Source organism: Mauremys mutica, chromosome 16 (genome assembly GCF_020497125.1).
Source record: "Mauremys mutica isolate MM-2020 ecotype Southern chromosome 16, ASM2049712v1, whole genome shotgun sequence".
Lineage (NCBI taxonomy): Eukaryota > Metazoa > Chordata > Testudines > Geoemydidae > Mauremys > Mauremys mutica.
The window spans coordinates 31,401,696-31,415,081 of record NC_059087.1 but is presented as its reverse complement, the minus strand read 5'-3'; the positions used below and the strand labels follow the sequence as shown (position 1 = coordinate 31,415,081).

The following is a 13,386-nucleotide window of genomic DNA, read 5'->3' as shown; positions in this document are numbered from 1 at the left end:
ATCAGTTTGTGGTCATTTTATTACAAGGATTGTTGACATGATAGAAGATGACAGTGCCTTCCCCCAGGAGAAAGATCTATTACGCCCAGGCCTACTTGCAGCTGCTTCAGCCTCAGAGTCCTAGAGTAACGCATGATCAGGGAGCTTGCACTGCACTGACCTGGGTATGGGCAGAAAAGAGTGTTAAGACAAACTGATGTGCTTGGGCTGTTGCTCTACATTATGCAGAGCTTGAGTTTTAATTCTTTAAAAAAAAAAAGATTAAATTATGCGCTTATTACTTAAGAAAAACATGCATAAACTCAGCTGAAGTGAGAAATCTTTAGCTTTTTGCCCTCATCAAATATCTTTAAATTAAAAATAAAACAGAAATTAAACAGCTAATTTGTTTACTATCATGAAGGTAGCTAGTTTCCTTTGTGCAATTACCTCAGACTGGACAAGCAATTGGTCATTTTCACTTTCTATAGTCAATGTTACCTCCTATGGGCCTGGCTACACTTGCAGCTGTAGAGCGCTGTGAGTTAAACCCGCCTTCGGAGAGCGCAGCCTGACCACACTGACCGCTGCTTGCGCACTGGCGTGGCCACATTGGTGGCACTTGCAGCAGCATTGGGAGCGGTGCATTATGGGTGGCTATCCCACAGAGCACCTCTTCCCATTCCGGCGCTGTGGCTTATGGGAAGGGGGCAGGGCATTTTGGGTCTTGTCCCAACGCCCCGTGATGCATCGGTTTGCATCCCAGCATTCCCTGTGCTTCCATACACATTTGGCGCCATCTTTCAACGTTTTTTGTACTGCATGCTCAGTCTTCCTTTTCGGTCTGTGGGAATACAGCCCGAACTGCTGAGGAGTATACTGTCGAGTCTCGCCAACACGTCACGTTTGGCAGTCGAGTTATTCCTTAGGATCCAAAGTGACAATGAGGGCTCCGACGAGGATTGCGACTCAAGTAACGCATACGACACAACTACTTGTGGCATTCACAGACATGATCAGCACCGTGAAACGCCACTTTTGGGCTTGGGAAACAAGCACTGAGTGGTGGGATCACATTGTCATGCAAGTCTGGGATGATAAGCAGTGGCTGCAGAGTTTTCGGATGAGAAAAGGCCACTTTCGTGGGACAATGTGAGGAGTTCGCCCCCATCCTGTGGCGCAAGGACGTGAGATTGAGAGCTGCCCTGACAGTGGAGAAGTGGGTGGCTATTGCAATCTGGAAGCTGGCAACTCCAGACAGCTACCAATCGGTCGCTAACCAGTTTGGAGTAGGAAAGTCAACCATTGGAATCGTGTTGATGCAAGTTTGCAGGGCCATTAATCGCATCCTGCTAAGAAGACTCTGGGTAACGTGCAGGACATTGTGGATGGCTTTGCACAAATGGGTTTCCCTAACTGTGGAGGGGCAATAGATGGCACGCATATTCCAATTCTGGCACCAGCCCACCTAGCCTCCGAGTTCAGTAATCAGAAGGGGTATTTCTCTATGGTTCTCCAAGCACTTGTGGATCACCGTGGGCATTTCATTAACATTAATGCAGGCTGGCCCGGAACGGTGCATGACGCACGCATCTTTTGGCCTGTTCAGGAAGCTGCAAGCTGGGACTTTTTTCCCAGACCAGAAGATCACCGTAGGGGAAGTCGAAATGCCCATTGTGATCCTTGGAGACCCCACTTACCCTTTAATGCCGTGGCTCATGAAACCCTACACAGGGAGCCTTGATAGCAGCAAGGAGTAGTTCAACAGGCTGAGCCGGTGCAGAATGACTGTGGAGTGTGCTTCTAGCTGTTTAAAGGGCCACTAGCTCTCTCTGTATGGGAAGCTGGACCTGGCCGATGACAGCATCTCCGCAGTTATATCCACGTGCTGTACCCTCCATAACATTTGTGATGGGAAGGATGAACGATTCACTCAGGCATGGAACTTGGAGGTTCAACACCTGGAGGCTGAATCTGAACAGCCAGAGAGCAGGGCTATTAGAGGGGCCCAGCGCGGGACTGCAAGGATTAGGGATGCCTTGAGGGAGCAATTTGACGCTGAAAGTCACCAGTAATGTCTGGTGCCCTGCACGGTAGTGAAGTGCAGTGGTTCCAATGTTAGTAGGAATCTATGTTTCCTAAGCTGCCTTGCAGTGCCTGTTTCTTTCCTGGGCTAAGGTATCTTTTACTTTATGCAATAATAATGAATGTTTTCAAAGTCAAAAAATCCATTTATTTATTTAAAAGAAACAGCTGCTTGGGAAACAGGAAGGACAAGGGGATGGAGTGGGGAACGGTACGATCACAGATTTGTGTATGTCCCATCTGGAGCGCTGTGCAATGAGTGCTGCACTTCAGGATGGCTATACTGCATGGTGATGGGGGTTGAGTGCAGTGGGTAAGGGTCATAGATTTCAGGTCTGGGTGGTGAAGCTACAGGTGTTGGAGGCAGCTGGTGGCGGTAAGAACCCAGATATTGGGGAAAGTGGGTTGGAGGTGAAATGGGGGCACAAGGGAAAGTTTTGGGACAAGGGCTGTGGGGGGGGGGGGCGCAGTAGCGTTCCGCCTGCATGGCTACGAGTGCCTGGATAGAGTCTGCTTGGCGCTCCATTATGCTTATCAGCCGATCCATGCTTTTCTGCTGGAGCACCACACTTTTATGCCAGCACTCCTCGTTCTGCTGGTGAATCCTCCTTTCACTCTCCTGCAACTCCTGCACTTTTTGATTTTCATTACTTGAATGCTGCATTACTTCATGCAACATGTCTTCCTTGCTTCTACGTGGCCTCTTTTTGATTCTTTGGAGTCTTTTGGCCAGTGATAACATGGACAGCTGAGATCTCAAGGTTGCATCTGTAAAGGCAAAATGCAACACTTTACAGAGGCAGCATTGTTCACACCAGACAGAGCAATGATTCCTCTGTACTTAAAGGCAAGCACAGTCTACACAATAGCATGATTTGCCCATCCCAAAGCAAGCACACATAAACCCACGGGAGCCCCAAAATGGTAAGCAAAGGGTCAAGCGTGACTGATTGTTTCACGACTGTACTGTTCTCTGGGTTTCTGTGCCATGGGGAGAGCCAACAGCAGCAGGGGGCCCCTATACTGAACACTGTCCTCACATTTTCCACAGGAGTTCGTCCTGGAAGATATCTCGCTGCTGAGAGTGACCTCGGAAGCAAGGGAGGGTCTTCTACTGCAATGCGGCTTCCACCCTGGCCCATATGCAGCTTGCCTGTGTGCAGCAATGGTCCCCCCGCCCCTCACAGCACAGTGGCACAGACAAGTTAGCCTTACTGGGGCAAGGACCACAGTGGCTCTCCTGAGAAACCCACACAAGTGGATTGCCCAAGTTTTGGATGAGACCTTTGAAGAAATCACTGAGGCCGATTACTGCGATGTGAGAGCACATCAGTGCCCTATCTAGGCATGCATGCAGCCCCAATCCTCTTCGCCCTAAGAGCCCCCACCGAGTAACTTCCTTCCCAAAATAAAAGCTGCTTACCGGGAACCTCCTCTGGTGTTTGTCCTTCCCCAAGCACTGGCTGCCGCAACTGGCTACCTTCCTCCTGGCTTGAGAACAGCTCCTGGCTGCATGCATCTAGGGATCCTGGGGTGCCTTCCTCTGCCTCAGCACACTTGCTCCCGCTTTGCTCCTCCTCCTCCTCCTGCCTTGTTGAACTGGGCTCTGAAGTGTCCATGGTGGTACTCAGAGTGGAGGTCGGGTTGCCCCCAAGTATCACATCCAGCTCTTTGTAGAAACAGGTGGTCATGGGGGCAGCACCAGAGCAGTTGTTTGCCTCACAGGCTTTGCAGTAGGCATTCCACAGCTCCTTTACTTTAGCCCTGCACTGCAGAGCGTCCCAGTCATGGCCCCTTTCCATCATGTCCCTTGATATCTGCCCAAAGGTATCGTAATTCCTACCGCTGTAGCACAGCTGGGACTGGACAGCTTCCTCTCCCCAAACACTGATGGGGTCCAGCACCTCGCCACTGCTCCATACTGGGGATCGCCTGGCGCGTGGAGGCATGGTCACCTGGAAAGATTCGCTGAGAGCACTCCACGCGTGACTGAGCAAACAGGAAGGGGATTTTCAAAATTCCCATAGAATTTAGAGAGCAAGTCTGAGGGTTGGTCACCTGAGGGCAGGGCAGTAGAGTTCAAAGTGATGACCAGAGTGGCTAAAACAGGCATTGTGGGACACTTCTGGAGGCCGATCAGAGCGCATTAACAGGACAGGTCGTCCACACTGGCACCACGGTGCTCCAGGGGGACGCCGCAAACGTTATTCCACTCGCCAAGGTGGAGTACCAGCAGCGCTGTAGCCGCAGAGTCAGAGGGCTCTACGTGCCTTGCCCCTGTGGATGGGGAATGAGCTAGGGAGCCCGTGGCTTCTTTATTGCGCTGTAACTTGCAAGTGTAGCCAAGCCATTATTCTAGTCTTAGTGGTGTTGGTGTTTGGATTACAACTATTCAGGAAGTCATTCCTATCAGGGCCGGTGCAAGGAAGTTTCGCACCCTAGGAGAAACTGCCACCTTGCGCCCCCGCCCCCCCCCCAAGCCCTGCGGCAGCTCCGCCCTGAGGCGCCCCCCATCCCCCACGGCAGCTCCCCCCCCGCCCTGAGGCACCCCCCCCCCCAGCAGCAGCTCCTCTCCCCCCCCCGGGAGCCGTCTGGCACCTCCCCACCCCAGCTCACCTCTGCTCCAGAAGCCCTGCTGTGGGAACTCCTGGGCTGGCTGCCGCCGGCGGCGCGCTGACCCAGGGGAACCCGTGGGCTGCCTGCCGGCAGCTCAGACTCCCTCTCCCTCCCAGCGCAGCGGCCACTGAAAGGCTTTAAAAAAAAATAGGGGCACCGCTTTTTGGCGCCCCCAAATGTTGGCTCCCTAGGCAACCGCCTAGTTGGCCTAAATGGTAGTACCAGTCCTGATTCCTATTCACATAAACAGTTTAATCAAAACCGACCATAGGTGTTGGGCCTACACTACTTGACACCAAGAAAAGATTCAATCTGTTGCACTGAGCCTGGCAGTCTGAAAGTTTGGAAGCTCAGAGTACTATAATGAAGCAGTGAGAGCCAACAGCATTTCTTACCAGGAATGCATTTAATTATACTTCACAATGCCAGGGCATATTCATAGTAAGACAAGATTCTCATCTTCTGAACTTTCAGCTGGCTGAGCTGTGCACACTAGGGGTAATTTTCTTTTTAAAATGGTTAAACAGAGGGCTCTAAAAAAAAAAAAAAAAAAAAAGATAGCTCCTGGGCTGAGCTCTGGAATGCCTGCTTTCAAAAAACATACAAAAGCCTGGGAATAAAGGGTTCTATTGGAAAGACTGAGACAGCTTTGGCTGTGACTGTGAGAGCAAGTGCAAGTGAAACAGGAGATCAGAGAAGTCCCTCTGATTTGTTATTGCATTCCTATTGGTATTTGTACATAGGATAAAGGTGCCCTACCTCCTTATCACTGTAAGAGATATTCCGGATCTCATTCCATGGAAAAGAGATTTTGGGGGTCAGCCTGTTTTCTGGGTCGTAGATGTGAAGCCCCAGTGCATCAACCCCAAGCAACAGCTCAGTGCCCTTCTTATTCTACAGGAGGGAAGAACAGAGCAGAACACACCATTTCCATTTGAAGCAGGAAGATTTAAGGAGGATCTGACACAAATGGTTACATTCTACTAGTTTCATCCAGCCCTGACCAGGGATGCAGTACCAACTATCCCAGAGGGGATCCTGCTTCCCAGGCATAATGCACTGCAGTAGTGACTCATTCACTCATCCTCTTGGGAGGCTTCTGGCAGCAGCTTATCCACTGCCTCCTCCTCCCCCCCGCCCACAGGTGAAATACTGTGGGAGTGCAGCCAGCATTGAGTTCCACACAGTAGGCTCAAGACAAGTTGGCAAGGGGACCTTTAACACTAGGACTATCCCTCTCAAATGCCTCTTCCCCTGCCCCAGACACACAATGGACTCAAGATGCCTTGAAAACATGACCCAAACTCTGAACTCACCCTAATTGCAAAGTAGTTTACTCCATACATCTCCAAATCCTGAGCGATCTTCAAATATTCCATTTCAGCTTCATCTCTGTCAGGTAAATACAGGCCAAAGTTACAGACAGGAAGAGAGACGGGGGGGGGGGGGGGGGGGGAAAGGTGCCTTCTAAGCCTTGCAGGCATGTAACGCACTGGAGCCAGGACTGTCTCTATTGCAAGGGTCAAGTCTCTGTTTACCAGCAGGATCGATAAAGATCCCCAGCAAATCCCAGTTTGCAGCTTACCTGCATCCTAATGTCTATTAATGACAGAACAGAGGATGCAATGTTTCAGGCCTTGTCTCTACCCCAATCCCTTGAACAGACTCAGTTTGTGTGTTTCAGACATCTCTTGCTTTTTGCTCATCCCCAAGGAGAAGTGTATTGTCCAGTTAGGGTATAACTACCCATACTAGCTTGTGGTACAAGGAATCATTAAGTGAGTGAAATCTCACGAATCCAGACTCCTATTTCTCTCTCCTGCCCACTGAGCATCACTCCCATCTCAACAGTCATTTCAGTAGCTCAGCAGCAGGAGTGATGCCACGCCCTACCACATGCATGGCCCTGCTGCAGTGGCATTCCAAAGCCTCCCACTGGAATCTCATCAACATACTATTATGACAGGCCAGCAGGGGGCACTAGGAGTGGTAAAAGCTCTCTCCAACTGCTCCTTTAAGACTTGTCTACGTACAAAATTGTACCACACTAGCCATACTCATAACGACAATGGTACAAACACTCTCACGTTGCTGCAGTTCTATTGATATAATGGTGCGTATGCTGGTATATCTTATTCCGGTAGGGGAAGGGGTATAATCTATATTGCTATGTAGGTGCCTTGTACAGATATAACTGCATCCACACTAAGGGTGTACTGATTTAACAATTTTGGTAGAAAAAAATCATCTAGCTGAGATAGTTGTATTGCACAAAAAACTGTGTAGACACGTTCTTTGTTGTAAGCATTATCTCCACTGTGCTGGCAGCCTAGAAAGAGGGAGGTTGCCTTGCTAAATTGACTTCTAGTCCAAAGGGCTGATCCAGAACACCACTGTTCACACTTTTCCCCCTCCCCACAATACAGTATTTGTAATTCAGATCACTCTTCCATAGTCTCTTCCTTTTCACTATCCAGCATGAATAGAGCCCTACCAAATTCACGGTCCATTTTGGTCAAATTCACAACCATAGGATTTTTAAAATAGTAAATTTCATGTTTTCAGCTATTTAAATTTGAAATTTCATGGTTTTGGAATTGTCGGGGTCCTGACGCAAAAAGGAGTTGTGGGGTGCCTCAAAGTTACTGTAGGGGGGTTTGCTGTACTTCTACCCTTACTTCTGCGCTGCTGCTGGTGGTAGTGCTGCCTTCAGAGCTGGGCAGCTAGAGAGCGGCAGCTGCTGGCTGGGAGCCCAGCTCTGAAGGCAGAGCCACCGCCAGCAGCAGCCCAGAAGTAAGGATGGTATGGTATGCTATTGCCACCCTTACTTCTGTGTTGCTGCCTGCAGAGCTGAGCCCTCAGTCAGCAGCCACCACTCTCTAGCCTCCCAGCTCGGAAGGCAGCAGCACAGAAGTAAGGGTAGCAATACCATACAATGCCATCCTTACTTCTGTGCTGCTGCTCGTAGAGCGCTGCTTTCAGAGCTCAGCGCCCGGCCAACAGCCACCACTTTCTGGCCACCCAGCTCTGAAGGCAACACAGAAGCCAGGGCAGCAATACTGTGACCCCTGCCTAAAATAACCTTGTGACCCCCTTGCAACTCCCTTTTGGGTCAGGACGCCCAATTTGAAAAACGCTGGTCTCCCCCATGAAATCATAGAATATTAGGATTGGAAGGGACCTCAGGAGGCATCTAGTCCAATCCTCTGCTCAAAGCAAGACCAACCCCAACTAAATCATCCCAGCCAGGGCTTTGTCAAGCTGGGCCTTAAAAACCTCTAAGGATGGAGATTCCACCACCTCCCTAGGTAACCCATTCCTGTGTTTCACCACCCTCCTAGTGAAATAGTGTTTCCTAATATCCAACGTAGACCTCCCCCACTGCAACTTGAGACCATTACTCCTTGTTCTGTCACCTGCCACCACTGAGAACAGCCAAGCTCCATCCTGTTTGGAACCCCCCTTCAGGTAGTTGAAGGCTGCTATCAAATCCCCCCTCATTCTTCTCTAGACTAAATAACCCCAGGTCCCTCAGCCTCTCCTCATAAGTCATGTGCCCCAGCCCACTAATCATTTCCGTTGCCCTTCGCTGGACTCACATACCTTTGTAGTGGGGGGAGCAAAGCTGGACGCAGTACTCCAGGTGTGGCCTCACCAGTGCCGAATAGAGGGGAATAATCACTTCCCTCAATCTGCTGGCAATGCTCCTACTAATACAGCCCAATATGCCATTGGCCTTCTTGGCAACAAGGGCGCCCTGCTGACTCATATCCAGCTTCTTCTCCACTGTAATCCCCAGGTCCTTTTCTGCAGAACTGCTGCTTAGCCAGTCGGTCCCCAGCCTGTAGCAGTGCATGGGATTCTTCCTTCCTAAGTGTAGGACTCTGCACTTGTCTTTGTTGAACCTCATCAGATTTCTTTTGGCCCAATCCTCCAATTTGTCTAGGTCACTGTGGACCCTATCCCTACCCTCCAGCGTTATCTACCTCTCCTCCCATCTTAGTGTCATCTGCGAACTTGCTAAGACTGCAATTCATCCCATCATCCAGATCATTAAAGACGTTGAACAAAACCAGCCCCAGGACCAACCCCTGGGGCACTCTGCTTGATACCGGCTGCCAACTAGATGTCAAGCTGTCGATCACTACTCATTGAGCCCGACAATCTAGCCAGCTTTCTATCCACCTTATAGTCCATTCATCTAATCCATACTTGTTTAACTTGCTGGCAAGAATACTGTGGGAGACTGTATCAAAAGCTTTGCTAAAGTCAAGATATATCACATCCACTGCTTTCCCCATATCAACAGACCCAGTTATCGCCTCATAGAAGGCAATTAGGTTAGTCAGGCATGATTTGCCCTTGGTGAATCCGTGCTGACTGTTCCTGATCATCTTCCTCTTGTCCAAGTGCTTCAAAATGGATTCCTTGAGGACTTGCTCCATGATTTTGCCAGGGACTGAAGTGAGGCTGACCAGTCTGAAGTTCTCCGGGTTCTCTTTCTTCCCTTTTTTAAATATAGGCACTATATTTGCCTTTTTCCAATCATCCAGGACCTCTCCCAATCGCCATGAATTTTCAAAGATAATGGCCAATGGCTCTGCAATCACATCAGCCAACTCCCTCAGCACCCTCAGATGCATTAGATCTGGACCCATGGACTTGTGCCTGTTCAGCTTTTCTAAATAGTCCTTAACCTGTTCTTTCACCACAGAGGGCTAGTCACCTCCACCCCATGCTGTGCTGCCCAGTGCAGCACTCTGGGAGCTGACCTTGTCTCTGAAGACTGAGGCAAAAAAAAAAAAAAAAAGGACTGAGTACTTCAGCTTTTTCCACATCCTCTGTCACTGTGTTGCCTCCCTCATTCAGTAAGGGTTCCACACTTTCCCTGACCACCTTCTTGTTGCTAACATACGTGTAGAAACCCTTCTTGTAACCCTTTACATCCCTTGCTAGCTGCAACTCCAATTGTGCCTTGGCCTTCCTGATTACACCCCTGAATGCTCGAGCAATATTTTTATACTCTTTCCTAGTCATCTGTACAAGTTTCCACTTCTTGTAAGCTTCCTTTGTGTGTTTAATCTCATTGAAGATTTCTCTGTTAAGCCAAACTGGTCGCCTGCCATATTTGCTATTCTTTTTGCACATCAGGATGGTTTGTTCCTGCGCCCTCAATAAGGCTTCTTTAAAATACAGCCAGCTCTCCTGGACTCCTTTCCCCCTCATATTAGCTTCCCAGGGGATCCTGCCCATCAGTTCCCTAAGTCTGCTTTTCTGAAGTCCAGGGTCCGTATTTTGCTACTCTCCTTTCTTCCTTTTGTCAGGATCCTGAACTCAACCATCTCATGGTCACTGCTGCCTAGGTCTCCACCCACTTCTACTTCCTCTACCAATTCTTATCTGTTTGTAAGCAGCAGGTCAGGAGGAGCACGGCCCCTAGTCAGTTCCTCCAGCACTTGTACAGTGAATAGTATAGTATAGGGTAAAAGCACACAAAAGACACGATTTCATGAGGGCGGGGAGGGGAAGAGATCAGATTTCATGGTCCGTAATGCATTTTTCATGGCTGTGAATTTGGCAGAGACCTGAGCTTGACCTACCAGAAGTGCTCTTTTAGCAGAACTCGTCCATAGCCTGCTAGGGATCTTAGAGTCCCTATTCACTCTCTGACAGCTCACAGAGGGGCTAGAGAATTTACACCAGTCAATAGCCCAACTTAACAGACACTCACCTTGCCCTGCCTCGATGTTCTGCATACCAGGCTGTTATTCTTTCCTCCCACATTTCTGGAGTCATCTGGTACAGGTTAATTACCTGGGAAAGACAGGCAGAGAAATCCTCAACTCACAGTGTCCTACCTGTGGCTTTGACTCATCACCTGATGAATGAGCCAGAAACAGGGAGCCTCAAGCTCAAAATGCCCTTCTTGTCCCCTCACATACACCATCCCAACCCTAACATCTAATCTCCAGTTCATAGGCCTTTCCAACTCCCTCGTGACTAAGCTACGATCAACTCTATGCTCTCATTAATCAGCTCTCAGTTAGCCTTCCTGAGCACACCACACTCCAACCACCCGCAAGCCAACACCAGGACACCTGCAGAATGCAGCTGCTATTCTGGCAAAAGCCAGTGGGCAGAAAACATTCACTTTCATATTTATTAAAATATTCTAGATACAGATTAAGGTTTCCTCATTCAGTATGGCCAGGTTTACACTACAAAGTTCTGTGGATATAGCTATGTCCCTCTGCCAGCCACAGAGAGAACAGCTACACTGCAGCTGGGAAGGAGCCTCCCTGCCTGGGGAGAGAGACTTTTCCTAGTGGGGTTCATGCTAAAAACAGCAGCATGGATGCTGTGGCTTGGACTGGAGCTCAGGCTCTCAAGCCTCGACGGTCATGTGGGCTTGAGAGCCCGAGCCACAATCTCCACACTGCTACTTTTAGTGCTCCAACTCAAGCCCCGCTAGCAAGAGTCTGGCCACACAGACTGGGAGGCTCGCTCCCCGTTGCAACATAGGCATACCCAGAGCTATGCTACCAAATCCCGCAGTGTAGATGCAGGGGGAGGGCTAGCTCAGTGGTTTGAGCATTGGCCTGCTAAGCCCAGGGTTGTGAGTTCAATCCTTGAGGGGGCTATTTAGGAATCTGGGGAAAAAAATCTGTCTGGGGATTGGTCTTGCTTTGAGCAGGGGGTTGGATTACATGACCTCCTGAGGTCCTTTCCAACCCTGGTATTCTATGATTCTATGCCGACAGATGAGTGCTTCTGTTGGCATAGCTAATGTCATTCGGTGAGGGGGTGGTGTTTCTATACCTTCTGCTGGTAGAAGTTCTGTAGGCTGCTGTTCTGGTACAGCTTTACCAGGTGACCATTTGTGGCCAAGGGGCATGGCACATTGTATCACTTGCCTCAATAAGGGAGCTTTGATCGAGAGAAAATAATTTACCGTTGTGGCTTTTGTAGGTAGTCCTACAGGAATATTCTACAGAAGATGCCAGTAAGTCCTAGAGACCCTGCAACAAATTTAGGATTCTGCCTGGTTGAACTCCTTACCTGTTTTGGAAGCAACTCCTCTTGAGCTAAGAAGCCACGCTGATGAACAGTGGGATCGTAATCACCATACTGAAAAGAAACGCAAACACTGCATGTTTAAGATGGCAACAACGCACAGAGACTATGTCTGAAGATGAGATAGAAACCATCTACACTCTTGAATTTGAACTCAATATCACACACCCTTAAAATAACCACTGTGAGAGAGTAGAGTACACAATACACATTGGCCAGTGTGTCAGCCCCATATGTTTTCTTTGTGATGTTAGTGCTGCTGTATGGTGCAGGCCTGGAGACCAACTACCTTCTTTCATCTCCAGAGCAGCTGGACAGTAGTACAGCAAACACCCCTCAATGGGCCTCAGCCCTGTCCTCCAGGGTCTCCTTCTAGCAGCAAGAGGGGAGTTTGCTCTTCATAGCTATTCAGACTTTGACCTCTAAGCTAGGCTGTCCACAAGGGGTCAAGTTGCATCAATGGTTTTTGTGGCATGGACCAAGAGCAGCAAGTCATTTGATGCAGCTGGCACCCCCTTTCAGTCACCTCTCAGTGTCCTATTTAATAAATTTAACGTTAGGAACATTTTTTAAAGAGAGATTTCAATGGACAGGAGTTTGTCCCACTGCCAGAAGTTTTAAAGAGAGATTTCAATGGACAGTTCTCAGACAGGAGTTTGTCCCACTGCCAGAAGTTCTATTACTTAAATTAGGTCAGAAAATACTATTCTTATTTGAAAAGTGTGCTCAATAATTATTCACACTAGTTTAGATTATAAATTATTTCAAGCTTCATATAAAATGAAATTGGCAAAACCACCACTTCAGATATAAAGTGAATCGGTTAAAGATTCAAAAACTGAATATCTCTGCAGTGTGTGTGAAACTCAACGTTCCTCCTGCACAGTACGCAGGGCATGTAATGGCCAAGTCACAGCGCCTGAAATGAGTCAGTTGACTGAAAGGAGATGATTTACAAGTGATATGTACAGGAAATACTTTGATTTTAATTCATCTCTCAATGCAAGAGTCACAATACAGCATCATCCAATTAAAGACAGGACACCATTTCCCTAAGTCAGTCATTTCATGATGAAAATGCCCTTCATCTCTCTTTCTTGCTTGGAAAAAACAAACAGTAGCAATTGTTACAAGACAGACAAATAATAAAACACAGCAACAATAGGAAGTCAAGAGACATTCCAAATCAGCCTTCATTTAATGCCTGAGCTGTGACGACATACACTAACAAACACCAGAGCTCAGAATCAGCAATCTGTACATATAACCCCTCAGCAGCAAAACAGTCAACATCTCATACAACTGGAGATTAAAGATGGAATTACTGATTTAGAGCCAACACAGACATAAATTAATACAACAAAGATACCACTGGCCTGATCCTGAGAGGTGCTGAGCACCTGGCAACTCCCCACTGGCTTCAATCATAGCTCAGTGCTTCTCAAAAACAGGCTGCATATATGGATCTACTGAACACATGTCAAACTGGGAAATAATAAAAATGCAGGAGTTGGGAGGGAAAACAACTCCTATAAACTTGGACAGGCAGAAAATAAATTATTTCTGGTTGGAAAAAAATGATAAATAGTATTAATATGATTATTTTAGGTTGTGATCTATCATGGGGACCTA

General features: G+C 48.3%; 1 protein-coding gene across 5 annotated transcripts in view; it reads right to left on the bottom strand.

Moving 5' to 3' along the window:
* NF2 (NF2, moesin-ezrin-radixin like (MERLIN) tumor suppressor) overlaps positions 1-13,386 on the bottom strand; it is a 98,705-nt gene that overhangs the window by 40,461 nt on the left and 44,858 nt on the right. For all 5 annotated transcript variants that reach the window (XM_044989755.1, XM_044989754.1, XM_044989753.1 and 2 more), the window contains exons 6-9: positions 11,740-11,808; positions 10,412-10,494; positions 5,997-6,072; positions 5,440-5,574 (exon numbers count right to left, since the gene is read on the bottom strand). In XM_044989755.1, the coding sequence (XP_044845690.1) occupies positions 5,440-5,574; positions 5,997-6,072; positions 10,412-10,494; positions 11,740-11,808 (363 nt within the window). The remainder of the gene's footprint in view (positions 1-5,439; positions 5,575-5,996; positions 6,073-10,411; positions 10,495-11,739; positions 11,809-13,386) is intronic.